General features: G+C 39.8%; 1 protein-coding gene and 1 long non-coding RNA gene across 24 annotated transcripts in view; one reads left to right on the forward strand and one right to left on the reverse strand.

Annotated features, from left to right (window-relative positions):
* The window catches only part of KIF1B (kinesin family member 1B), a 151,256-nt gene that overhangs the window by 73,561 nt on the left and 50,066 nt on the right, over positions 1-27,629 (forward strand). For 16 of the 22 annotated variants that reach the window (XM_086344423.1, XM_086344429.1, XM_086344425.1 and 13 more), the window contains 7 exons: positions 1,444-1,523; positions 2,025-2,131; positions 4,469-4,552; positions 4,770-4,950; positions 5,073-5,145; positions 25,226-25,319; positions 26,256-26,404. In XM_086344423.1, the coding sequence (XP_086200549.1) occupies positions 1,444-1,523; positions 2,025-2,131; positions 4,469-4,552; positions 4,770-4,950; positions 5,073-5,145; positions 25,226-25,319; positions 26,256-26,404 (768 nt within the window). Of the gene's footprint in view, positions 1-1,443; positions 1,524-2,024; positions 2,132-4,468; positions 4,553-4,769; positions 4,951-5,072; positions 5,146-10,296; positions 15,069-25,225; positions 25,320-26,255; positions 26,405-27,629 lie in introns of those variants that run through there. The other 6 variants (XM_086344440.1, XM_086344443.1, XM_086344445.1 and 3 more) reach the window with 1 other exon arrangement.
* Positions 6,512-9,868, reverse strand: LOC147356625 (uncharacterized). 2 transcript variants are annotated; one of them, XR_015143391.1, is made up of 2 exons: positions 9,742-9,863; positions 6,512-6,981 (listed from the first exon to the last, which is right to left on the reverse strand). It is a non-coding gene; the product is annotated as an uncharacterized LOC147356625 (long non-coding RNA). The 2 variants fall into 2 exon arrangements; XR_015143390.1 differs by lacking the exon at positions 6,512-6,981 and adding an exon at positions 7,604-7,875 and having other exon boundaries at positions 9,742-9,868.

Here is a 27,629-nt window from a genome sequence, read left to right on the forward strand (position 1 = left end):
GTGCTATGCTAGGTTTTAAAGAATGCTGCCCAAGAGGGTTTTAACTTTCTCAAACCAGCTACAGAGACATGTTAGTTGGAAAGATGTAAAGGTTTTCCTAAATTTCTTTTAAATGATCTTTTGCACTCGCTTTTCTTAACCTGCTCATCTGACTCTCCTTTCATTTTTCTGCATTTGCTGGCACTGTATCTTGAGTAGATTTTGACCCCAAGACCATGTGACTTATTTTTGGATCCCAGTGGGGTATTTTCACCAAAAAAGGTTGGTTTTTAAAAGATTTTAAAAACATTAAGAGTTAGATGAAGAGGATTTTATAAGATGTGTTATTGAATGTCAGTAATTTTTAATTCTTGTTTAAGATAAAGAAGGTTGGTTTTTTAAAAGATTTTAGAAACATGAGTTAGATGAAGAGGATTTTATAAGATGTGTTACTGAATATCAGTAATTTTAATTTCTTCTTTAAGATAAAGACTGACAAACTAAAGACAATAACTGGAACCATGGAAGAACTGATAAAAATTATAGAGGGAAATGACAGGGGATGTGGGAACATTTTTATGATATAAATGAAAAATTACATACTTATTGGCAGTTGTAGGGGATGAAAAATAATTTTTCCTCTACCCTTCTGAATTCTTGAATGAGAATAAAAGACAGATTAACCAGAGGTGGGGGAAAATTTATTTAAACATGTGTACCTCGTGTATACATGGGAGAACCCCATGGAAAAATGAGTAACTCCCTAAGATGATTTAGAATTCTGGCTTAAATGCTATTTTAATAGGGAAAGAGACAGGGAGGCAGGCCTGTCAGGGGAGGGTAATTGGCTTTTAGGAAAAGATAAAGGGGCCCTTTGAAGAGCAGATGGTAGATATGACAAAGTTTGTTGGGTGTGGTGTCAACTTCTACTTTTCTCTCCTGGTTGTTAAGACTCCAGGAGGGGATTTCTAAGTTCCTTTTGGACAATTTGTGTTTAGGCAGGAAAGGGGATTCAGAGGAAGCCTCTCCCTGCCTGTGCTATTGTGTAACAACTCAAAATAATTAGTATGTCAGTGGAATATTAGGAGTGGCAAATTCTGCTGCTCTTTAAGAATTTTGAACGCTCTTCAAGTGTTGAAAAAAATTATGTTTTTTTTCCCCCCAGAGAATCAGCCTGTTCTGATTTTTCTATTGTGTTCTCCATGCTTTGACCTTATTAAGAATGGGATATTGTTCTTTATCCCAGAGCTCATGTTTTTAAATAGAATGCATTAGTGTGGTTTGGGAAGGCCTGAAGAGAATTATTTTCTGTTTATCATGGAATTGCAACTAAGAATGAAAGAAGCCCTGCTTCTAGGCACTCTGGTAATCTAAGGAGCCATCCAGCCTCCTCTGCGCCCCTGTCACTCTCGCAGCCCTCTCAGTGGTGCTTGTTCCACTCTGATCATCTCTAACCTTTTTCAGACACCACATCTTGTTAACCTCAATGAGGACCCTCTAATGTCCGAGTGCCTGCTTTATTACATCAAAGATGGAATTACAAGGTACATTTGTTTGTTCTTTTGCTCAATCAGTGCTTTCTTTTCTCTTAGGATGATTGCATAGCTAAAGGGAAGTTGTTTGGTAAAAAATTTCTTTTATTAATTTGCTGTTTTTCTCATCTGAAATAGTTATAAACTGTCCTCTGTACTCTTTTCAAATCAGTGTTTTAACCAGCTGAATCAATTAGCATGTGTAGTTTTAGAATGTATGTAAAATTTATCCTCCTAACATCTTATATGAATTTTTTAAGTATTAGTTTACTGGTATCTTTTTATGATGTCTCTGAGTTATTTGGTGTATGTGCCTCTTCATATCCTTTTCTCATGCAGGGAGGTTGATCATATATGAAAATAGAGTTTGCAGTTCACAGCCTCTGATTAAAAAAAAAAAAGCAGTACCTTTTTTGTACGTACCAAAGAATATTCTTTGGGAGAAAGAGGCTCATTGTTTGTGGTGCTTTCTGTGTCTGAATTTCCCTGGGAAACACTTTCCCTTGTGTTCAGGGTTGGCCAAGCAGATGCTGAGCGGCGCCAGGACATCGTGCTGAGTGGGGCTCACATTAAAGAAGAGCATTGTATCTTCCGGAGCGAGAGGAACAACAGCGGGGATGGTGAGAGTTCTCGGCTCAGCTTTTCCAACAACCTTTTCATTCTATATTATGAGAAATCCCCAAGATTTGGTATCCCCTGTCTCTTTCAGTGATACTTTTATATACAATCTAATATTTGAAAATGAGGGGACCTGGGCTGTTTATGAATGCAGGCATGAACATAGCTACTTTACATGAAAAAAGCCTGGACAAAAGCAGCACTTTTGTTACCGCTAAGAATTGAGTAAGACATAGGCAATTAGGCTTGGTCTTGAATCTTAATTATTTAATAGACAAGTAAGAAGGGAACAGATATCCTGGGTAGTGGGAGATTTGAAGGGCCTCTAGTCTTAATCCAGTGCAGTTTATTTATACCTAAAAGGGAAGAAAAAGTCAATCTTGATTTTTGCCCAGATTATTAATGAAACAACAAGCTAATAGTGTTTTTGTGCTATATAATTTCAGTTCAGTTCAGTTGCTCAGTCGTGTCCGACTCTTTGCAACCCCATGAATCGCAGCACGCCAGCCTCCCTGTCCATCACCAACTCCCAGAGTTTACTCAAGCTCATGTCCATCGAGTCCGTGATGCCATCCAGCCATCTCATCCTCTGTCATCCCCTTCTCCTCCTTCCCCCAGTCCCTCCCAGCATCAGGGTCTTTTCCAATGAGACAACTCTTTGCATGAAGTGGCCAAAGTATTGGAGTTTCAGCGTCAGCATCAGTCTTTCCAATGAACACCCAGGACTGATCTCCTTTAGGATGGACTGGTTGGATCTCCTTGCAGTCCAAGGGACTCTCAAGAGTCTTCTCCAACACCACAGTTCAAAAGCATCAATTCTTCAGCGCTCAGCTTCCTTCACAGTCTAACTCTCACATCCATACATGACCACTGGAAAAACCATAGCCTTGACTAGATGGACCTTTGTTGACAAAGTAGTGTCTCTTCTTTTGAATATGCTGTCTAGGTTGGTCATAACTTTCCTTTCAAGGAGTAAGCATCTTTTAATTTCATGGCTGCAGTCACCATCTGCAGTGATTTTTGGAGCCCCCAAAAATAAAGTCAGCCACTGTTTTCACTGTTTCCCCATCTATTTGCCATGAAGTGGTGGGACTGGATGCCATGATCTTAGTTTTCTGAATGTTGAGCTTTAAGCCAATTTTTTCACTCTCCTCTTTCACTTTCAACAAGAGGCTTTTTAGTTCCTCTTCACTTTCTGCCGTAAGAGTGGTGTCATCTGCATATGTGAGGTTATTGATACTTCTCCCGGCAATCTTGATTCCACCTTGGGCTTCTTCCAGCCCAGCGTTTCTCATGATGTACTCTGCATATAAGTGAAATAAGCAGGGTGACAATATACAGCCTTGACATAACTCCTTTTCCTATTTGCTACATAATTTATTCCTTGCTAATTAAAATACTGGGCTTCCCAGGTGGCTCAGCAGTAAAGAACCTACCTGTCAATGCAGGAGACATGAGTTTGATCCCTGAGTCAGAAAGATTCCTTGGAGAAGGAAATGGCAACCCACTCCAGTATTCTTGCGTAGGAAATCCTATGGAGCCTGTCAGGCTGCAGTCCGTGGGTTTGCAAGAGTCAGATATGACTTAATGACTGAACAACAACAACAGGAATCAAAATATTACCTTTGGAGACTTCCCTGGTGGTATAGGGAGAAAATTTCTTCCCTGATGCTAGGAAAAATTGAGGGCGAGAAGAGAAGGGGGCAACAGAGAATGAGATGGTTGGATGGAATCACTGACTCAATGGATATGAGTTTGTGGAAACTCAGGGACATAGTGTTGGACAGAGAAGCCTGGCATGCTGCAGTTCATGGGGTCACAAAGAGTTGGACAGGACTTAGCAGCTGAACAATAACAGCAACAACTGATGGTCCACTGACTGGGACTCCACGCTCCTAGTGTGGGAGCTCAGGTTCCACCCCTGATCAGAGAACTAGATCTCACATGCTGCAGCTAGGACCCTACCACAGCCAAATAAATAAAATATTTTTTTAAAAAAAGAAAAAATATTAGCTTGATCATAATTTTCTGATTATTACCTATATCTCATACTTAAGATTTCTGATGGTTTTCATTTTTATATACTGAACTGTCCAGATATCACTGAAACTAACATTTCCTGTCTTCTTCTGAAGTTTATCAAATTCTTAAGTGAATTTAAGTATGTTTCTATCTGAGCCGCAGCCCTGGTCCTGGTGCCTTAAAGTGAACTGTTATATAGACACTGAGCCACTTGATTGGTTGCAGAAATCTATGCTAGTCACCTTGAGTCGTCAGCTGCTTCCCATTGTTTTCTTCCCATGGTCTGTGATGATAACATTAGTTTGCGTTCCTCTTAGTTATTGTGACTCTGGAGCCCTGTGAACGTTCAGAAACCTACGTAAATGGCAAGAGGGTGACCCAGCCTGTTCAGCTGCGCTCAGGTGAGACTGGGAGAGGCTTGAAGTCTTCAGAACACATGGCTTGCACAAGAAACTTTTTATTTTTAAATCTTTGTCTCAGGTTGAAGTGATAGCATTAGGATTTCTGTTCTTGTAAAACTCCAAAAACTGCTTTTTGCTTTAGGGAAGGTGAGGCTATTAACCAAGATACTGTACATTTAAAAAGTGATTTCTTAACCCTATTTATATTTTGTGCTAGGAAACCGTATCATCATGGGTAAAAACCACGTGTTCCGTTTTAACCACCCGGAGCAAGCACGGGCTGAGCGGGAAAAGACTCCTTCTGCTGAGACCCCCTCTGAGCCTGTGGACTGGACGTTTGCCCAGAGAGAGCTTCTGGAAAAACAAGGAATTGATATGAAACAGGAGATGGAAAAAAGGTACTGTACAGATGCAATGTGGCCCACATGACTAGCACTTCTTTTCAGCATTTAGTAGGATTCCTGAAACAGCTCCATGATTTTACAGTTTCTTTTCTTTCTTGCTCTTCTTTTCCTTGTAGGCTACAGGAAATGGAGATCCTATACAAAAAGGAGAAGGAAGAAGCAGATCTTCTCTTGGAGCAGCAGAGACTGGTAGGAGCCCATCCCACATCCTCCGTTAGGAAAGGGCAGCTTGCTCTCATGTCCCACCTTCCCCGTCCCAGATATGAGCACTCGCCCGTTGCTTCTCCCGCTCTCACTGACACCATGCGCTCTTGTCTCGTGTCCTTCATGGAGAAGGACCTTCCATCTCCTGGTAGCCTTAGCCTGAAATACTGTCCTTAAAGGTACTACTTCTGTGCCTCTATGTCTTAAAGTCACATCTTCTATCAAAACCAAGTGCTTTTTGAGGAAATACTGAGAGCTTTCTTGTAGCCTTGGCCTCTTGATAGTGGTTTTTAAATATGCACCAGGGGTGACTCTGTCAATAATAATTACTCTGAATATTGAATTTGATGGGTGTTTGCCTTGGTTTTGTTTCTGATCACCTGATAGTACTAATTCTTTGCTCTTGGGCTGACTTGGGGATTGTTCTTATGCTGGGTGGACTTTTTTTTTTGTAAGTTAAACTATGTCTAAAAGTGTTGCTGCACAGTTGCATGCGTTAATCCTTTTCTGTTCCCTGCATGGAGTCTGAATTCTCAGTAAGGGTCTCCGTGGCATGTGTGGTGACAGTGGAAGTAGGGGCTGCCCAACCAACTCCAAGAGGAGAGGGAAGTCTGGTTTCTCTGGGTTGAGAAAGCATTTGTGTGAGTAGCTGAGAAATCAGTTTCAGGTTGCAGCTTGTGATGCTAATGGCGATAGCATTTTATGATGTTAATTGATTTTCTAGTTTTTTTAGAAATTGAATTGCATGAATAAATAAATTTATCCATTAGTTAGATTTTCATGTTTCAAGCCATCCAGTTTTGGATTACAAAGCCTTGGTTATAGGAACCTTCTAGGCATTCATTTGGTATATGTTATTGAGAAAAAGGCATAGCAACCTTTGGATACTGTGGATGCAGTTTAGGAATTTTTAATTTTTTAAGATTGATGGACTTCTTAGAGGTATTAGGGAGAAAGGGGGAACTGGTTAAGGAGGCATTAGTGAGAAAGCTGGGATACTGGTTTCTTCCCTTAGCATAAAATACAGCATATAGAATACCAAGTGTAAATACAGCATGTAAACCATAGCCTTACAGCTGTACTGTGCTTTGAAAAAGAGAGGCTGTTGCTAAATGAATCAGAAAAGCCAAGGCCTTGTGCAAAAGCAGTCTTTTCCAGAGCAGCTTGATTCTCACTCTTGGCAGTATGTTAACTCAGTTTGTTATCTTGGAAATTATAGTAAAGCCCAAAAAAGAATGGATTGCAAGAATAAATCAAGTGTTTGGGGCAAGATAATAGCAGTGTATTAGAGTCTCTTTAGGAGGCTTCGTTGGCATTAGTTTGTAATGAAAACACAAAGATTCAACTACAGTGTGATTAAGGGCTTGAAAACTTTGTGACACATGAAGGAGCCTTTAACAGTAATGTCTTGTATTTGTATACAGCTTTATAATTTACAGAGAGTTTTAACATCCATCATTTTTCTGATTTCCAAAATAACCCTCTTTAGTTGCCATATATGTAAATAAAGTGACAGACATTTCCTCGGGTTTATAGTTGAGGAAGCAAAGTCTAAAAAAATGCTACCTTGCCCATTCTTAACTGATGGGTCTGAGGCTTAAACGTGAGTCTTCTGGCTTTCTTTGGTGTTCTGTCCAATAGAGTAGTGCTTCTCAACATCTTAGGAGTCTTGTCAAATGCTGATGCTGATCCTGTAGGTTTGGGTAGGACCTGAGATTCTGCATTTCTAAGAAGCTCCCAGGTGATGCCAATGCTGCTAGGGCCATTTGAGTCACTAACCAGGTGTAAACGAATAGTGATGGCTGGTGATCATCCTGTGCTCTGAAATAAAGACAGTGACTGTTAATAAACAGAAAGTAAATTCAGATAGTAAAGAATCTGCAACGCAGAAGACCTGAGTTCAATCCCTGGGAAGGGAATGGCTACCCACTCCAGTATTCTTGCCTGGAGAATTCCATTGTCAGAGGAGCCTGGTGGTCTACAGTCCATGGGGTTGAAAAGAATCAGACATGACTGAGTGAATTTCATATCAAACCAGATGGCTCCAGGGCACATTTAGTTTCCGGAGGACATACTTAGTTTGCAAGTAATCAGGTTCTGATTGTCGATTGCTCTGTATCTGAAAGCAGTCTAGGATTTTAAGAGCAGCTCCTTAAAGCAAGGAGGTTCTTTCGTCTTATAAGTCCAACTGTCTGTTCCACTTAAATTTCTTATCCTCAAAAGGAGTTGATTTCTAATACTTCAGCCTGAGGAATATTTAGCCATTAACAGTACTGAATTAAAAATGTATTTTTATGACCCTATATTAGTCAACCAACAGATATGTTTTGAATGCACCCTATGGATAAACACCGAGACGATACAAAGGACTTTATATTCAGTAAATGTTTATTATTTATTGTATGTGATTATTTTTGCATAATAACAGCATTACAAAAAATGGAATTCAGGCTCATGAGTTTTTTATTACAATAATTCCCCCCACTGTGTCCCATTGTTACGTTGCTGAACATTCTTTCTTAGTTAGTGCTTGATTGTATGCCTGGTCCTTTCTCTGCTTGCTTTTTGACACATGTTTTGGGAATCATCTCTCTATTTTCATAGTCTTCAGGCAGAGTCTCTTCAGGAGGCCTACCTTCCATTTGATATTTAATCAAAACAGCAGGATCATTTAGTGACATGTGAGTTGGACAGATCTGAGTAGTTTTTCCAGCCCTGTAATAAATGAATGTAAATATCTTAAAATCTTTTTTTTTTTGACATAAGATAGGATTTGAATCTTGGCATGTAAGTTTTGCAAGAGTTTTCAGTATTGTGGCCAGTAGTAAGTGATAGGGGTGATACGTTTGAGCTTTAAAGAGAACATATTCTACAGAGGCAATATGACCAGTATTATAAAAAGAAAGAAAATTATGGCCACTTGATTTAACTTAGTTCTTTTGAATTTATGTAAACTCATTTAATTATGTTTTATTTTAGAGTTTAAAGGCATAACTTTTATCACTTAAATATATTAAAGCAATAATTAGAATTGTTATTTCCTTAATTAGGTATTCATTTCATCATTAGGCAACTTTTAAAGGAAAATAAAAGAAGCCCAGAGGAAAAAACTGATAGTTAATTATGTAGAAAGAATCAGAGCAAATTTGTGTTCTATATAACTCAGTTTTTGCATATATACAAGAAAACCTTTTTAGATGTCAGACATACTTTTTTTCTCTAATGTTTATTAATGTCATCCTTTATCACTTAAGATTAGATTTTATTAAGATTTTTAAACTAAAAAGGAAAAGGAAAAAATAGTGTAGAGTGTATAAATTTAGCTTTATCTGTTTTTTGCTGATAAATTTTCAAATAAGTAGGTATTATAAATGGTTTAGTATCCATTTATAGGCAAATGTCAATAATACAAATCAGTAGTAACGTCTCCAAATTCAGGGGCCAAATTATTGCTATTATTGTTAGGGGTTATTTTTTCATTCCCTAGAAAGTAACTGTACATACAGAAAAAGAAGTCTTTGGTCTAGAAAACAAGATACTATTTATCAGTTTCAATTCTTTTTTTTTTTTCCTAAACCTTTCCTAGAGATGATTATGGTAACCATAGCCAAGTCAAAGAGACTATTAAATAAGAACATTTTCATTTACTAGACTACCTTGAACTACCCTTTTAGTGAGTAGTTCTTTTTCCAGTAACTTTTATCTCTTGAATAGAGAGCCTTCCTTAATCTTGTCTGTCATAGGGAGTTCTAAATCCAACCCAGCTTTCATTTAGACCCATGTTAGCAAGATTTGCTTGTGTTTGTTAAGAATAATCAGTTATTATCCAAATAGCCATTGAAATTGCTTAGTTGTAAAGTCAGACTGCTATTTTAAGCCTAAGTAAAGTTGTTTGAAAAAGAGGTAATGGTGCAAAAATAGCTGGAAAGACAGAGAGTTGGAGATAATGTTTTAAATAGTGTCCACAATCAGAATACATAAGCAGAATATGATCTTTTGTGTTTTACATGTTGATAGAGTTGTCAACTTAAAGTAATATTCCTCAAAAAACTAGAAACACCATAGGTTTTCCTAGATGAAACAACAGATCTCTAGGTTGTATTTATTAAAATATTACTTTGGCAATTTTAAATAATGTTTAAATGAAAGTATGTTTTCCTAGCTTAGTTTATGTTCTGGAGATTTGTTTCCTAAAATTTTGGAGATGAGGTATTTATTGGTTTAAGTGTGTGGAAAACAAAATAACAGACTCACTATAAAGATCCTTTTTTATGTGTCCTTATTGTATGGATAACAAAATTTAATTGTAACAAATGAAATAGATCAATTTGTCATGACACAGGAAAGTAGCAAATCTGATGTGTGCTCATGGAAAGACTAGTTTCAGAACCCTCTTACCTTCTAGCAGAAAAACAATTTGGTTGATAAGAATCTCTCATGGTCTGCTAATAGGGATTCTTAGCATTTTTAACATCCCTGTTTGACTGCTTCTTTTTCTACTTTCTCATCTTCTAACTTTTTTCTAGGGCTGCTCTTTTTAGTAAAGCTAAACAAAACGTGGCATTCTCCAGCATTACTAACCTTTGTTAATCCGCCTGCTCGTCACATCTTGTATGGCATCTGTGCTCACTCATGGGGGAAAGAGTTTCTGGAAGAAGCAACAGCAATAACCAAGGCAAATGTGGGGAAGTGGCTGCATGGGTGTTAGCATGTGTGGGGTGAAGGTTTTAGTTCATTCTCTTGAGATAGCGGAGATGTTATTTCACACCATTTTGTTAATAACTTCATGTGACCTTACAGTGAGAGACTTTCTCACTGTTTCAGCCCTCCTAAGAAATTTGATTGCAGATTCCATCACTTAAGCCACAAAGTGGAAATTTGGATTAATGTTACTAGAAAAAAAAAAAAGCAAATCTTCATATTGATGATAATCTACATAAGCATATGTCTTAATAGACTTGCACATTATCTAGGGTTTTTTGTTTGTTTTGGGTTTGTTTTTTTTTTTAACTTTTTTAGTTTCATTTTTTAATTTATTAGGGCTTTTTTTGCTTGCTTTTTCTTCAATTTGAGTTTCCTTTTTTACATTTTAATTTTGGTTATTTTGGGGCCATTTTTGATTTTGTTTTTCCAAAGGACGCGGATTCTGATAGCGGGGATGATTCTGACAAGAGATCCTGCGAAGAGAGCTGGAAACTGATTACTTCTCTGAGAGAAAAGCTGCCTCCCAGCAAGCTGCAAACCATTGTTAAAAAATGCGGCCTCCCCAGCAGTGGGAAGAAACGGGAACCAATAAAAATGTATCAGATCCCCCAGAGAAGACGCCTAAGTAAAGACTCCAAGTGGGTCACCATCTCAGATCTCAAGATTCAGGCTGTGAAAGAGATATGCTACGAGGTTGCTCTCAATGATTTTCGGCATAGTCGGCAGGAGATTGAAGCCTTGGCCATTGTTAAGATGAAAGAACTTTGTGCCATGTATGGGAAGAAAGATCCTAATGAGCGGGACTCCTGGAGGGCAGTGGCCAGGGATGTCTGGGACACCGTTGGTGTAGGGGATGAGAAGATTGAGGACGTAATGGCCAGTAGTAAAGGTGGGACTGATGTGGATGACCTCAAGGTTCATATAGACAAGCTGGAAGATATTTTGCAAGAAGTCAAAAAGCAAAATAACATGAAAGATGAGGAGATAAAAGTCTTAAGAAATAAAATGCTCAAAATGGAGAAAGTCTTGCCGCTGATTGGGTCTCCAGAACAGAAAACCCAAGGAAACCAAAAATCAAAGGAACCCAGTGGTGCTGGTGCCAGTAGTAAGCCTGAGAATGATGTAAGTAAAGGCGACAGCGGAGACCTTGGTAAAGAAGAACGTGTCTCCCAGCTGATGAACGGAGACCCAGCTTTTAGACGTGGACGTCTGCGTTGGATGAGGCAAGAGCAAATTCGGTTCAAGAACCTGCAGCAGCAGGAAATAACAAAGCAGCTTCGTCGGCAGAATGTACCTCATCGATTCATCCCTCCGGAGAACCGGAAGCCGCGGTTTCCGTTTAAGAGCAACCCTAAACACAGAAACTCATGGAGTCCTGGGACACACATCATCATCACAGAAGATGAGGTAATAGAGCTTAGGATTCCCAAAGAGGAAGATGGAAGGAAAGGAAATAAGCCGGAGAACCAAGAAAAGGGTACTAGAGCAGCTTCTAAGGATCCCCAGTTACCATGGGGCCCTCAGGGCACTCGAAGTCAAGATCACATTCAGGTTAGCAAGCAGCACATTAATAATCAACAACAGCCACCTCAGTTACGCTGGAGAAGCAATTCTCTCAATAACGGCCAACCGAAAAGTACGCGCTGCCAGGCATCTGCTTCCCCAGAAGTGCTCGCCTCCCACAGTGGCCACTCCACCGCTGACCTGCAGACTTTTCAGGCGAAACGCCACATGCACCAGCACCGTCAAGCTTACTGTAGTTATAACACTGGAGCTCAGCTGGAGGGCAGTGCAGCCACTTCTTGTCAGAAGCAGACTGACAGACCCAACCACTGTAGCCAGTTTGTGACACCTCCGAGAATGAGGCGACAGTTCTCGGCACCCAATCTCAAAACTGGTCGGGAAACCACAGTCTAAATTACTGGACAAGCTTGAATTCTTGGTGGAGGAAACAGGCGATGGTAGCTTATGATTTCAGTTGGTTCTAGCCTTGGCCTTGAGTTCTTAGTATTTACATTGTGATTGTAATGTTGTGTTCCTAAAATATGAACTGATTTTATTGTTAAAAGATAAGACACTGGTAAATGTTTCAACACCTCCCTGTTGTTTGTATACCGTAAGTGGGCAGTTTCTGGAATTTTGGACAAAACACTGAGACCTCCCTTATTTTTCTGAGACTGTCCTCCTTTCTTGGTGCCTAGATAATATACTTACTTACCCAGACTGGTCTTGTTTGGTGTAAGTTTGTTATGTTTTTGTAAAACCTATAAATTTATCTGATATCCAGAAATAACCTGCCTCTTGGTTTATGCAAACATTCTAAATAGGAATTTGAGATGTTGAATTAAATGTCTATTATTTCCCCATGAATGTTAGACATTAGTTTAAAAATAAGAACATGCAGCTGTGGACACAGCTTTGGATTTCCTATCCATGTCTGTTTCTTTCTTTAAATATCATTGGAAGTTTCATAAGCCAGAACTAAATGTCTTTGTACGTATTTTATAGTACACAACTGTACATCTTCTGGGGAACTTCCACATCTTCTTACTCAGCTGTATTTTGCATAGAACTGATTCAGTAGGTTTTTTTCCCTTTTGAATACATCAGTGTTTGTATAAATTCTGTCATAATACTGAAATCTTTAAGTTGGCACCTGCTTGGATTTCTGTTTATGGTTTGCATTTTGAAGTTTAACATCATTTCTCACACAAATACATACAGAAAGACACTGAACTATTCACCAATGTCACGCCAGCAGAAATACCAACAAAATACACATGATGCTTTGAGTAGTACATATAAGTTTATTAAGGAGGTTATTTGGTGGAGAGAGGGAAGAGGTGATACATGGGGAGAAGGCTGCAGCCTTTGGCTGTGTGCTGCTTGTTTTCAGTAGGTGATGAAATACTGAAATAAGTTAACTTTGGTCTGATTGAGAATAAAGGAGATGATGTATAATAAACTATTCTTTGGTCAGCAGCAGTAACGCTCACAGATTCTCAAGCAAGGAAAGAGACGTCCTGATGAACAGTTACTGTATCAATACCTCATTTTACCGTGTTGTGGTCTCAGTTTGCCTCACTGGAGAATCCACTAAAAAAGATGGATTTTGATGGGAAGAAAAGAATAGTTTTCTACATCCTTCATTTCTTGAACTTGTCAGAAACTTTTTTAAGAGGCGGTGTGAAGAGCCAGAGATGTCTGTGAGATTGCCTGACACCACGTTGTTGAAGATCCCCAAGTCACACTAAGTCACCTGTCAGACGCTTGTCTTCCAGATGGTGTGAAAAATGACATCCAGGATAGCAGTTAATGTTCAAGGAAGCCTCACAGATTGTGGTTATATAGGATGTTTTTCCTTTGCGTGTGGGCACTATGCTTTATTAGAACATTGTTTTTAATCATAGTATTTTTTTTTCTTTGCTTCTAAGAAAATGCTTTCATAATGCACAAAAAGTTGCTTCCAATTAACTTCGGGGGCTATTTTTGCTTTCATAGCTAGAGCAGTCCTAGTCTTCAGCTGAAGTTTTATGGCAGATTAGACAGGAGTGATGTTTGTAATGAACTGACTTAGTTGAGATGACAGTGTCCTGTACCAGGTGGTTTGAATGTACTTTGTAGGCTACTTCAAATCAGTCACTTCAGTGCATCTTGTGTACTCCGCATTTGTCCTTCTTAGGCATAGTTTTCTATTTCTTTCTTGCAAAAAGTTCATTTTCTAAAACTAATAATAATAATAACTCAGCTTTCAACTCTGTATCAGAAGTGGGCTCTCAATTTTCCAACTTGAGATAACATAGGATAGACCTATGTATTTTCATTTTTATGGTAGCCTTTTTAATCTTCTTATGGACAGGTATCTCCCTTTGGCACTGAACAATGGGAGTGAGTTTCTACTGCTGATCACGAGGCTGTAGAATGAAAAGAAATACAGTGTTTTCATTCACAAATGTGGGTTGTGGTAGGCACTATACCCACACTTGATATTCCAAAGGATTAGATTTATATTTGTGAGGCACCCTCAGGTTACTGAAATGTTTAGATATCTAAACTAGCCCTTAATTTCAGATGACCAGAAAGAAAGAAACCAAGGTTTGATTGATTGCTACCTATCTCCCTTCATGTATTTCAGAGCAGATACTTATTTTAGAAAATATGAAATTACTTTATTGACTCTCACTAAAGAAGTAACCAGTACCATGCTTTTGTGATTGGTTATATTGCCTTGTTTTGTTTTGTTTTTGAATTTGACAGTATCTGTCCCCAAGCTTAAATCCTACAAGATCAAAGGTAAATGGTCACCACTAAGTCATTATTATATTACTGAAATATCCCTAGCTGTTATCATGGTGCAGTTTTTTAAGAAAAGTTTGCGCTGTTGAAATTACATAATGATCTGACATAATAGACGTTGAGTCCTAATCAATTGGTACAATTTCACAAATCAAACCACACACTGTGGTATTCTTTGCAGAGTTAGTTTGTTTATCTAACAAGTCTAAACCTTTATTTTTACTTCTAATTCTTTCTGGTGCTTCTCTTTTCACTGGAAATGCATTGAATGGGAATTGTTTATTCCGTTGAAGTGACTTGAAGTGACCTCTTGTGCTTCAGGTGCAGATTGATGCTGGGAGGAAAAAAAAAAACAGGACAAAACACAGTTTGCCACACCAATGTCTGCATTAAAGGCTGTCAGACTATAGGAAGTTACGTAGGTTTCCTCCGGTCAGCTGCTATGCCCTGTGCCTTCCTGGTCCTTTGTAGACTTGCCTTAATGATATACACAAAAGACTGGGAGCAGGGGAAGCTGCTGTCCTGGAATACCTTAATGAAGATGCTTTCTTAGGTGCAATGCAAAGCAAGTACTTGTTCTATGCTGTCAGAGCCAGATTCTGTATTATGAACAGTTTTCATAATTGTCTACTTTATGTCATCTTTATGAGATTTAAAAATCTGCTCTAGATATTTAGTTTGAACCACTGTAGGGTGTGAAGTGTATTGGTTTCCTCCCATCGTTACTGTAAAAAGAAGTTGTGAATCTTCTTGTTAATGAACTATGGATTTCTCCCCCAGTTTCTTTTTAAAAAAATGCTTGAAGATTGGTCTTTGAGTGTAAGATCTACCTTTTCAGAAAGGGAGAGTTAGTTTGTAATGTTAAAAAATAAAGTCCTCATTCAATAAAAACTGAAGTTACCTTTTAAGAGTGTGATTTGTCTCTGATGTGGGAGGAGGGGAGCGGGAAACAGCATGATGCTGATTAAACCTGGGCTTGACTTTTATTTATTGCTTTTTCATCTGAAGATGATTACAAACCATATCTTTTAACAACATTTCTACATGAACTTCATTTGTTTAGAGCTTTTGCTTTTCTTACCCTTTTTGAGTTATCAAAATTCTGTCTTAAATGAGATCTTTAACCCTTATTTTATGCTACCTTTTACTTAAATAAAAGCTTTTCTACTTTTGACGATGAATGAGGATATCAGATATCCCTGTATGACTTCTCTGAGTTTACCTTGAGCTGTATTTTCTATGTTTTTACTATGTAATTTTGATTTAAAGTTTTCTTTAAATGAAATAGTAAACTTCCCTTCATATATATAGGTAGACATGAAATTTCTGAAAAGCTTTGAGTAGCTCTGTTTAACTTTTCTTTTTTTCCTTTAACCATTGCTTTTCTCCACCCAGAGTATTGGTGATATGTTAGAGGTGAACAGGACAAAATGGAAGATTTTTCTGGAACAGACCATCAGTCTTACTGAACATTTGGACATGCATTATTTTTTATGTTGATAAAGAACATAATCATACATAAGAGAGTAGAATACAATATCTACGTGGGTTTTTTGTTCCCCTGCCATGAGTTTTTAATATGAAATCTGGAGCTTGGGGGAAACATTAAACTTGGATTGGTTTGCTTCAGGCTTTTTCTCTTTCCCTTCAGGTACTTTGTATCTCTACTGTCGGTGAAACTGGTGGAAAAGTGGCCAATATCTGACCACTTCTAGAACAGTACAGACGATTCCAGTGTAGTATAATATGTGTAGTGATATACACAGAGTGAGCATGGGCAGATTGGGAAAAGGTTTCTGAAAGAGGAAGCCCTGAACCAAGAGCAGAATCCTAAAGCACACGTGTCAGTGTATCCAAGTGAAGAATGGCAGAGGGAAGGAGGAAGCGTGTCAGGTCCAGAGACCTGCAGGTGACTTGGGGTTGGTTGGAACACAGCTGTGTGTTGGAGGGTGATAAGAGATGAGTGGACCTGGGGAGAGGGGGCAAGGGCCAGACTGGCATGCTGGGTTAATGGCATCCCATCCCATGGCTTGGGATTTTTGTCTTGAGTGTGATAGAAGCTAACATATATTCTACAGGGAGATTGCATTGTCATATTAACCTTTTAGAAATGGCTGAAGTTTGGGTGGGAGGATGAGTTGGAAGAAGGCAGATTCAGAGCCCAGTGCTTCAGTTGGGAACTTGATGGAGGAACTAAATGAGAAATGATACTTTCCAAGCAGGCAGGGAGAGAGGGCGTGACTGATGGATTATTTGGAGATAGAATTAATGAATCATTTTGTGGTGGGGATAAGCCTATGTATGTATCCCATGAGGTGGTGAATGGCTCTTGCTTGAACCATGGTTGGAAAATAAAGTAAATGAGACCAAAGCAGGCCTGAGAGATAGGAAAAGACAGGGGCTGCACAGGTCTAAGAACAGGTGTTGCGGGACCCCCAGAGGCATAGATCTGAGGCTGTGTCTGCATGGTACTGCCAGTGGTGAGTAAATTAAGGTGTTGACAAGAACTGGAACATGGATGTTTCCCTTCTAGCTATTGCTTGCTAGTTATAATCCACCGTGAAAAGAGGAATGCAGTATTAGCAAAAAGAGCCAAGCCTCTAATGTCAAAAGCAGCCTAACTGGAAAACCCAGAATTATGACATTCATTTTTACCTTCAATGCCATCTCCTCAGAGATGCCCTCATTGTGACGCCATCGTCTCTCACCAGTAGTACCGCAGTAGCCTCCTAACGAGTCTCTTCTCTCCTGTTCCTGACCTCTGTACACCATTGTCCACACGGCAACCTGCATCATCCTTTGAAAACAAAAGTCAGTGCCAGTGGCCTCTAGTGGCTTCCCATGGTGCTTTGTAGCCTCCAAGGCTGTCCGTGTTTTGGCTTCTTGCCTGCCTCTCTGACTTCATGTCTTAACATTCCCTCACTGTGCAAGCACTTTGTTCTTTGAGCTTGCCAAGCTTGTTCCCACCTCTGGGCTTTGGCACTTGCTCAAGACTAGAGTCCTTTCTCCTTGTGCCTAACTCCGCTTCCACATCAATGCTCACGTGCCCCTTTTCCTGCTGCAGCCGATCCCAGGGCAGCCCACTGTTTAATATTAGCTCTGTGCGCCTATTTGGTCCTTGCATGAGAATGTAAATTCACCTAGAATAAGTACCTTATCTGTCGTGCTTTCTTCACCATCCATCTGTGTGTGTCACCCAGAAGAGTGGTTCTCAAAACTGTCGTGTGCATGAGAAGCTTCCGAGGGCCTTGTGAGAACACAGAATGCTGGGCCCACCCCCAGAGTTTCTGATTCAGGAGGTCTGCAGTGGGGTCTGATAATTGTGTTTCTGATAAGATCTCAAGTGATGCTGCTTTTTCTACTGCTGCTGGATCAGCATCTGTCTTTGAGAACCACAGTCTAGAACAGAGACTGGTAAACCTTTTCTATAAAGGGTCGGGTAGTAAATATTTTAGGTTTTGTGGGCCTCATATGTAAGTAAGTGTTAATCACTCAGTCGTGTCCAACTCTTTGCGGTCCCATGGACTGTAGCCCGCCAGGCTCCTCTGCCCCTGGGATTCTCCAAACAAACATACTGGAGTGGGTAGCCATTCCCTTCTCCAGGGAAACTTCCTGACCCAGGGATCGAACCCAGGTCTCCTGCATTGCTGGCAGATTCTTTACAGTCTGAGCCACCAGGGAAGCCTCCTATGAGCCTCATGGTCTTTATCAAAACTGCTCAGCTCCACTGTTGTAGCAGAATAGCAGCTGTAGATGATAAGCAAAGGGATGGATGTGGGTGTGTTTTGCTAAAGCTGCTGTATTTATAAAGACAAGCGGTGGTCTGGATTCAGCCTGCAGATTTGCCAACCTCCGGACGCTTCTGAGAACTGTTGACTAGATCAGCACACAACTGTATATCTACTCTAGAAGACAGACAAGTGCCAGTTGCTGGTGATTCCGTGGTGAATGAGAGGTTCCTGGCCTCATGAAGTTCACAGAGTCATGGAGGAGATAGCCATTAGACAGTCACATCAGTGGTCATATAGTACTTTTGTGACAAATGCCTTGAGGGAAAATCACAGGATGCTCTGAAGGTTTACAACCAGGCGTCTCAGGAGATGAAAGATGGCCTTTTTTTGCTCTCAGCTGCTGACTTCCATTTTGAGAACGAGAAGGAATCAGGAAGTTTTTCTTTTCTTCCCACATCCAGGTCTGCATCCATGCATTCATACCCATACCTGGCCTTCCCTCCTCTTGGTGGAAGAACTGTCTGTGCTCCTGTCTTAGCCCAGCCCTCGTTCCCTTCATTCCGTTTTCTGAGGGACTTACTGTACACCTACCCCTTCTCTTTCACAGCATCTGATTTTCTCCTTCTACATTATTCCTGTCAGCGTGGAAACACCAGTTTCAAAAAAAGTTTGTGTTCCCTGTGATCTGCCACTGTGTTTGTTCCTTTTTCTAGAAATACTCCTGAGAGCGTTTTCTGTACTTTTGCCCACTGGCTACCTTCTTTTTCTTGTCTCCTGTCCCCATTCTTGACCTCAGTCCAGTCAGACTCATTCCCACATCACCACTGCAGCCAGTCTGGTCAGGGTCACCAGGAGTCTCCTTGGTGGAAAATCCAGGTGTTTTCTCAGTCCTCATTTTACTAAATCTGTCTAGCATCTTACATGGCTTGCCTGCTCTTTACTTCTCGAAACCTTTTGTTCTCTTGGCTTCTTATTTTTCTCTTGCTGCTCCTTCATGGTCTCTGTGGCCGCAGACATAGGCCATTTTTTTTTCCTATATCTGCTCTTTCCTCCAGGTGACCTCACACATTTCTGTGGCCTCCGCTTCTGTGTTCACACAGGTGATAATGAAGACAGCACCTTCTGTTGAGCATTTACAGTGAACCTTTGAAAGACACATGTTTGACCTGCATGGGTCTACTTAGATGTGGATTTTTTTTCAGTGAATACGTACCACAGATCCACATTTGGTTGAATCTGCAGGTGTGGAACCTTGGAAACCGAGAGCCGACTGTAAAATTATGTGCAGGTTTTCAGTGCCCCATCCTGTATTGTTCAAGGGTCAACAGTACTTGGACCAAATACATGTAATACATTTTACATGTATTAACTCACTGAATCCTCCTAGCACCCCTCCTCTGTGAGGTGTAGGTGTTGTTAATCCCATTTTACATACTTTCCCATCCTCGCACAGCTGCTCAGTGGAATCCAGGTCCGGTCTCAGGCAGGCAGTCTGTCTGCAGACCCCTGCTCTGCCTCCCTCTCTGCTGACTCTCAGAGGTACTCTCTCCAGCCTGGGCCTTCCCCCAATCTCTGGTCACGGACACACAACTGTGATCTGACATCCAGAGAGTTAACTGGCATCTCACATCTGAACTATCTAAACCAGAGCAGCTAGCTCAGACCAGAATCCAAGAGTGATCCTCAGTTTCCCTTTCTCTCTCACACCCCATGGTCACATCTTCATCTGCAGGGCACACTTCTCCTGCCTCTAAAACATATGCCAGCTCCATTTGCTCACCTGCTGAGACCCTGGACCAGGCCACTGCCATCTCCCTTGAAACTGCAGGGACAGCTTCACGGCTCCTGGCCTTGTTCCAAGTCCACAGGCAATTCTCCATGGACATTGGTATTTTTACTACATATGCTAGATTTCCTGGCTCTAGGCTACCAGTGACTCCCTTAGGATAAAATCCACAGTCCTTTCTATGGCCTATAAACCTGTCCATAACCCAGTACCTATCTGACAGTTGTCAGCTGCTTCTCCAGCTCTTCTCATTCCTCCAGTCCACCCGCACCGGTTTTCTTGCTTTTCCTTAAATACACCAAACTCCACATTAGGGCCTTTGTGCTTGCTGTTAGCTAAATTTGACTGGAATAAGAAACCTCCACCAAGGATCTCAGAGTGCTTGCTTAGATCTCTGATTAAATGTTATCTCTGCAGAGAGACCTTCCCTGAGCACCTAATCTTAGCTTTCCTCCACTCATCTCTGCTCTCTATTGGCCTCTGATAATTCCCTTTCTTCCTAGGACTTCTCTCTCCTGAAATCATAGCATGTACTGTGTCTGTTTACTGTTTATCGTATCTCCGTCACCAGTGGAACTTTTGTCTTATTGACCACTCACTATCCTTAGCATCTGGCACATAATAGGAGTGAAGATGGTATTCCTTTGTCAAATGAATGGACGGATAGTGGTTTTTCTTTGAAAAAAATAGCATGCTCTGAGTCCAGTTGCTTGGGTTCAGGTCCTTTTTCTACCACTTGCTAATTTTGATCTTTGGAGAGTTACTTAATTTCTTTAAGGTTTTTCTCCTTTTTTAACATGAGAATAACAACAGAAACATTTTCATAGCATTATTGGGATGCTTGGAACAATCCATGTTAAACATTTAGAATAATTCCTAGCACAAAGTAAGCTTTAAAATAAGGATAGTCAGGTGGGAGAGAACATTCTAGAAGAGGAAACAGTCGGTGCAGTGCCTTTATAAATATGGAGCATATATTCAGTTAGTTGGAACTTTTTATAAACAGAAAAGACTATTGGTAAATATATTATTTTTTAGCATGTTTTCTGTAATGATTCTAATTTACTCCATGAAATGGACAGAACAGTAGTATCTGAATCTCTTTATCCATTTATTGCAGAAAAATCCAGGGCTTAGTAGTATTTTTCTGGTAACAATCAAAATATCCTTGTTGGAAGCTCATATGCAGCCTGGTTTGGGGAAGAGGAGGCCAATTCAAGAATTGGTATTGACATTTGGGGGCTTCCTTGATAGCTCAGCTGGTAAAGAATCCACCTGCAATGCGGGAGCCCTGGGTTCAATCCCTGTGTTGGAAAGATCCCCTGGAGAAGGGAAAGGCTACCCGCTCCAGTATTCTGGCCTGGAGAATTCTATGGACTGAATAGTTCTTGGGGTTGCAAAGAGTCAGACATGACTTAGTGACTTTCACTTTCACTTCAAATTGACATTTGGACTACCAACTGCTTATAGAAATTTTTCCTGGTCAAAGTGTAGTTAAAGTTTTAGGTCTATAGCATTATTGAACATCTCTTTATGTCAGCTTTACTGCCACTAAAGCACAACTACAGCTTTTAGGAAAAGTCACTCTTTTAACTGTCAGAATCTAAGGACTTTGTCTTCATTTGGTAGTTTGACCAGCTTGTAAACTCATTTTTTTCCCTTTTTTAAAAATTGAAGTATAATTGCTTTCCCATGTTGTGTTAGTTTCTGCTGTACAACTGAGACTCGGTTGTATGTATATACATATCCCCTCCCTCTTGAACCTCCCTCCGCCTCTCCCGTCCCACCCATCTAGGTCATCACAGAGCACCAGGCTGAGCTCCCTGTGCTATACAGCAACTTCCCACTGGCTATCTATTTTACTCATGGTGTAATCCTATTCTTGAGGAAATCCTCAAAAATAAACCAGTCACAAAAAGTCACAAGCATACATGATTCCACTTACACGAGATACCCTAGAGTAGCCAAAATCATAGAGACAAAAGGTAGAATGGTGGTTGAGGACTGCAGGGGTGGGAGTTAGTATTTCATGGACAAAAAGTTTCAGTTTTACAAGATGAAGAATTCTGGAGCATGGACAGTGGTGATGGTTGTACAACATTATTAGCGTATTTCATGTGTTAAAATGGTTAAAATGGCAAATTTTATGTCATGTGTATATTGCTATAATTAAAAAATAGGGGCAAAAATGAAAAACAAAAGAATTCTCAAGCTAAAATATTAACATTTTTTTCCATCTGATGCTCTTTAGGTAAATCAACAGTCTTTCTCTTTTTGCTGAGAGAATCCTATGTCATACATAGGTTTTTAAAAAAAAAACCCAACCTTTTATTTTGAAAAAAAAAAAAAAAGTACAGTGAACCTTTGTATACCCATATGTATATACTATTTCTGAATTGTTTGGAGTAAGTTACAGATACCATGTTAGTTTACCCCTGCTGCTGCTGCTAAGTCGCTTCAGTCGTGTCCGACTCTGTGCTACCCCATAGATGGCAGCCCACCAGGCTCCTCTGTCCCTGGAATTCTCCGGGCAAGAATACTGGAGTGGGTTGCCATTTCCTTTTCCAGTGCATGAAAGTGAAAAGTGAAAGTGAAGTCACCCAGTCGTGCCCGACTCCTAGCGACCCCGTGGACGGAGGAGCCTGGTAGGCTCCAGTCCATGGGATTTTCCAGGCAAGAGTACTGGAGTGGGGTGCCATTGCCTTCTCCGAGTTTACCCCTAAATACACGTAAATATCCTAAAACCAAGGATATTCTCTTAATACCATTATCCCATCCAAATATTTAATACTGATTCAAAATCATGTAACATACAGGTAATTTTCAAATTTCCATAATTGTCTAAAAAATATAAATGTTAGAAGTATGTATGTTTTTTTAATACAAGGTCCAATCAAGGTTTATTTATTGCATTTGGTTCTTTTATCTTTCATTACATAGGTATTTTTGAAGAGTCAAGGTCCCTTTCTAATTTGATTATTTCTTCGATATTTGATTTAGGTTAAACATTGTTAAGAACGCTATTAATGTTATATTGTGTACTTCCATCTGCTTCACATCAGTAGATGTAAAATGTCAATTTGTCCTATTTTCAGTAATGTTTAATAAATTTAGTTAATGTGTTTTTTTCTAGTGCTTTCTCATTAGTAGGCTCTTGCGATTGTGTGAATATTCTGTTTTCCATCTGTCAGTTGTGATAGCTTGTATTAATGATCCTTGGATGATTCAGTTACTACATCTGCGGTTGCAATGTAGTAGTGATTTTCTGTCATTCCATCTTCATTTGTTAACTGGCCTTTTGTTTTGTTTTTGGTAAGGAAGAGCTTTCCCTTTTTTCTCTCTATCTTTCAGTATCACTGTGGTCTCATGGATTCTTTTTATACTCAACATGCTATATATTCTTTTCCTGTTGTTATTATTTATTGACCAGTGGGAGTCTTCATCCTTTTGAAATGGTCCTCTTGGTCTTTGAGTACTCTGTGCTTCCTGGCACAAGATATTCTGGGGTTGCCTTGTATTTTCCTTGCTCCAAATCTGAAATCAATCATTTTCCTAAGGAGCCCTGGTTTCTGTTAGTGGAGAATGGTATTTAGAAACCAAGATGGGGGGCTGGATATATGTAGACAAGAAACTTTCTAAAAACACTGCTTGTCATTTTGATAGTATGTTGCCATTTAAGAGGACTTTCACATACATTTTAAAATGGTTTGTCATTTCATCCTTCCTGCAGTCCTGCCTTAAAGTTAGGCAGGTAGAATAATAAAATCTTTATTTTAAAAAAAGGCCAAAATGAGGTGTTAAAAGGATTAACTTTCCCAGAATTATAAGACTAGTAAGAGCAGATTCCAGGAGCAAAACCCATGTCTTTATACCTGGTACTTTATGTTTTTCTTTTTCTCTTTTCCCCACAGTACATGGTATCCTAAAAAGCATGTTTAGATGTCTTTAAAAAGCTATCTTGCTGACTCTTGGTCACTGCCAGCTCCATGAAAGAGAGAAAGTTTCCTTTGTGAGACTAAACGATAAATGACTAGAGCCTGGAGAATATTTGCGTCCTTCTTAGCATCGCCATCGGGAGCCCCTTTTGTGATGGAGTTCGCTAACTGGGCTTTCAGTGATCCTCTGTATGCATGGAATATTTGATTTGTGACTTGGAGAGCTTTGTTTGAAAACAGTACATGGTCATACCTAAACCTTCTATCTCTTTACAGCCTGTAATCATGCCACTCCTGGAGAAGCAGGAAGCCTCATAGTTTATTTTTTAAAGGCTGTGCTTAATGCTGTGATTTGGTATTTTACTGTGTGAAGGTCTTTTCCTTAACTTGTTTTGTTGTCAAAAAACACAAGTTTTTTTTTTCATGAACACACCAAGGAACTGTTTTAGACACTTTTTTCCCTGTTCTCTCTCCACTATGCCATTTTAATACCTCAGATATACATGGTATCAGTTTACATACTGTGTGTATATTTGTGTTTTATACATTAAAAAGTTTTTTTTAGTCCCCCAAGAACCATTTTATTTTTCACTAATAGTAGCGATATCACACTTATTGAGAGTGCATGGAAACAAGGGAGAAAGGAAGGATGAATATGATTTGTAATATAATAGTACATTTTATATTATAACAGTATATTTTGATATAAAATTTCTTTATTGAATAAATAAATGCAGCATGTAGATTATTTCAATCCTAATAACACTGTGTTCTTTTAACACTGAGGTTCCCTGAAAACTAAACTTATCCTACATCTGCAAAGATAGTAATATTTCATCCATAGAGAGTTGCAGAGTCTATGATCTGAATTTTTTCTCCCATCCAAACAGATAAGTGGAACTCTTAGCAATATTGCTGCTGCTGCTAAGTCACTTCAGTCGTGTCCGACTCTGTGCGACCCCATGGACGGCAGCCCACCAGGCTTCCCCGTCCCTGGGATTCTCCAGGCAAGAACACTGGAGTGGGTTGCCATTTCCTTCTCCAGTGCATGAAAATGAAAAGTGAAAATGAAGTTGCTCAGTCGTGTCTGACTCTAGCGACCCCATGGACTGCAGCCCACCAGGCTCCTCCGTCCATGGGATTTTCCAGGCAAGAGTACTGGAGTGGCGTGCCATTTCCTTAGTGAACTTAATCTTTTCCAGTATTGTTTTTCTTTGGAATTCTTGGATGTGTCAAGATACTCTTTAAATACATTTTAACCTTTAAAGGACACATGCATTTTTTTTTCCTTGAAAAATTCCCCCTTTCTTCTACTGTAATCCCAAATAAAGAACTCTTGAGTCTAAGGAGTAGAAAGAGAGACTGCAGTTAAATTCCCTAGAATACAAGATCTTTTAAAGCATTTACCCAGTGCAGACTATTTTGGGTGCTTTATGGCTTTGTTCAGAAGCATTTCTCTGTATGTCTGTCTTTTTATTGTTGCTTCCTGCCGCTGTCTTCTCGTTTCTTTGTCTTTTGCTGTCTCTCCCTCTCCCAGTCTTCCTTTCATTTCTCTTTTCCTTCCCTCCTATTTCCTCTCTCTCCTACATGTTATCTTCTTTGTTTTCGTTCAGGACTATGAGAGTAAATTGCAGGCCTTGCAGAAGCAGGTGGAGACGCGATCCCTGGCTGCAGAAACAACTGAAGAGGAAGAGGAGGAGGAAGAAGGTGAAATCTAGAGACTGAAACTTTCCTCTGTAGATGTTTTGAATCTGTGTTGTCAAATTCCTGAGCCAGTTTAAAGATGATTTAAAAGATGCTTGAGGCTAAGAGTCCAGGCTGTACTCTATGAAGTGGGGGTGGGACTAATAGTGTCTCTTAGAACCCAAGGTTTCTGAGCATAGTCTCCATAGAAATCTCTTAGTCAGTTTACATAAACTGTCTCATATTACCATACATATGAAATTTATATAGATGTGACAAGCAAATATAGAGCTTAATCTTTGTTAAGATGCTCTGTTTTACAGATTCCCCTGGTGGTCCAATGGTTAAGATTCCACATTTCCAGTGTAGGGGGCGAGAGTTTGATCCCTGTTTAGGAAACTAAGATCCCACATGCTGAGTGGTGTGGCCAAAAAAAAAAACAAAACCAGGATGCTCTGTTTTATTTGCTGGTTTATGTCAGGATTACCCCGTGAGGACTTTGGAATGTAGAAGTGTGCATTAAATCTCTTTCTGGCAGATTGCTCATCACATTGTTTTGTCATACCTACCTGTCTTAAGTTTTCTAGAATTTCTTAGTTGAAATTAAAATGCGGTGTGAACATTCATCATATTTTTTCACCCAAACTCTTCAGTAATCTCAAGGCTTCATAATAACTTTAAAGAAACTCTTAATTTGTACACTGGATTCTTTATTTTTAAATATCTATGTGAAAACTGACCTTTTTTTTTCCTCTACTAGAAAGGAAAATAGATCTGTTTCAAGTTGTACAACAGACTAAGGGTTTTTCTTTATTATAAGCCACACTGAGCTGTATCTAAAAAAAAAGAAAGAAAAACTGGAAAGTAACTTGATTTTTTTAAAAAGCTGAGGTATAGGAGGGATGTAATTTCTACATAGTTATGAGTCCACCATTAAATACACCTGGTTTGCTTTTTCAGTTCCGTGGACACAACATGAATTTGAGCTGGCCCAGTGGGCCTTCCGGAAGTGGAAGTCTCACCAATTCACCTCATTAAGGGACTTACTCTGGGGCAATGCCGTTTACCTAAAGGAGGCCAATGCCATCAGTGTGGAACTAAAGAAGAAGGTATGGAGGTTGTGGGAACAGGGACCATCCTGAGGCAGAGCTGAGCCTGATGGGCTTCATGGTCCTCATTTTGAGACCACCTTTCCCTTGGGTGAACTCAGCAGCTTTTTGCTGTGAAACAGGTTTGTGTATGCCTTCATTTAACATATGTGCCTGGAATGAAGTAGGTACTGGTTATTGTTTAGTTGCTAAGTCATATCTGAGTCTTTGCGACCCCATAGACTGCAGCACACCAAGCTTTCCTGTCCTTCACTATCTCCCAGAATTTGTTCAGATGCCCATTGAGTTGGTGATACTATCTAACCATCTCATCCTCTGCCACCCTCACCTCCCCCTGCCTTCAGTTTTTCCCAGCATCAGAGTCTTTTCCAGTAAGTCTGCCCTTCACATCAGGTGGCCAAACTATTGGAGCTTCTGCTTCAGCATCAGTCCTTTCAATGAATATTCAGGACTGATTTCGTTTAGGATTGACTGGTGATCTTCTTGCAGTCCAAGGGACTCTAAAGAGTCTTCACCAGTACCACAATTCGGAAGTATCAATTCTTCAGCATTCAGCCTTCTTTATGGTCCAACTCTCACATCCAAACATGACTGCTGGGAAAACCATAGCTTTGACTATAGAGAGCTTTGTTGGCAAAGTGATGTCTTTAAGTATTTGTTAAATGAAATTTTTAAAATAACATGTTTTCTAGCCTGTTTTATATATGAGGAGACTATATTCCTGATGAGAGTTAAAGAAACAGAAAAAAAACCAAAACATATCAGTAGAAAAATATTTCTCTTGGGTTCTGAAAATCTCAGTTTTCCTTTAGTTCTCTACCATTAAGATGGTACCTTTAAGTCCTCTGTGCCTTCTCTTCTACTAGGCTCTGAGAGGCAGTTTTGTGTAATGGACAAGCACATGCATTCTGCAACCAGACAGCCAGGTTCCTACCCCAACTCTCCCAGTTGTTTGACTCTAGTAACCTGGGCCTCTAGTCCCTCACCTACAGAGGGAGTTTAGCAACTGGACCTGCTACCCAGGGTTTTTGTGATTTCCTGAGGGGTAAGAGAATGAATACACATACAGTGTCAAAGTAGTGTCTACACATGGTAATTGTGATGCCAGAAACATCACACCACAGTATAGATTCATTGTTCTGCATGTCCCTGTGTTTGACAGTCTCCTGACTGCTAAGATTACGGGGAATAGGATGAGGGGGCAGTATTGAGAAGTAGGTAAGAT

Source organism: Bos grunniens, chromosome 16, assembly GCF_055505025.1.
Source record: "Bos grunniens cultivar Pamir isolate PY7600 chromosome 16, Bosgru_T2T1.0, whole genome shotgun sequence".
NCBI classification, from domain to species: Eukaryota; Metazoa; Chordata; class Mammalia; order Artiodactyla; family Bovidae; genus Bos; species Bos grunniens.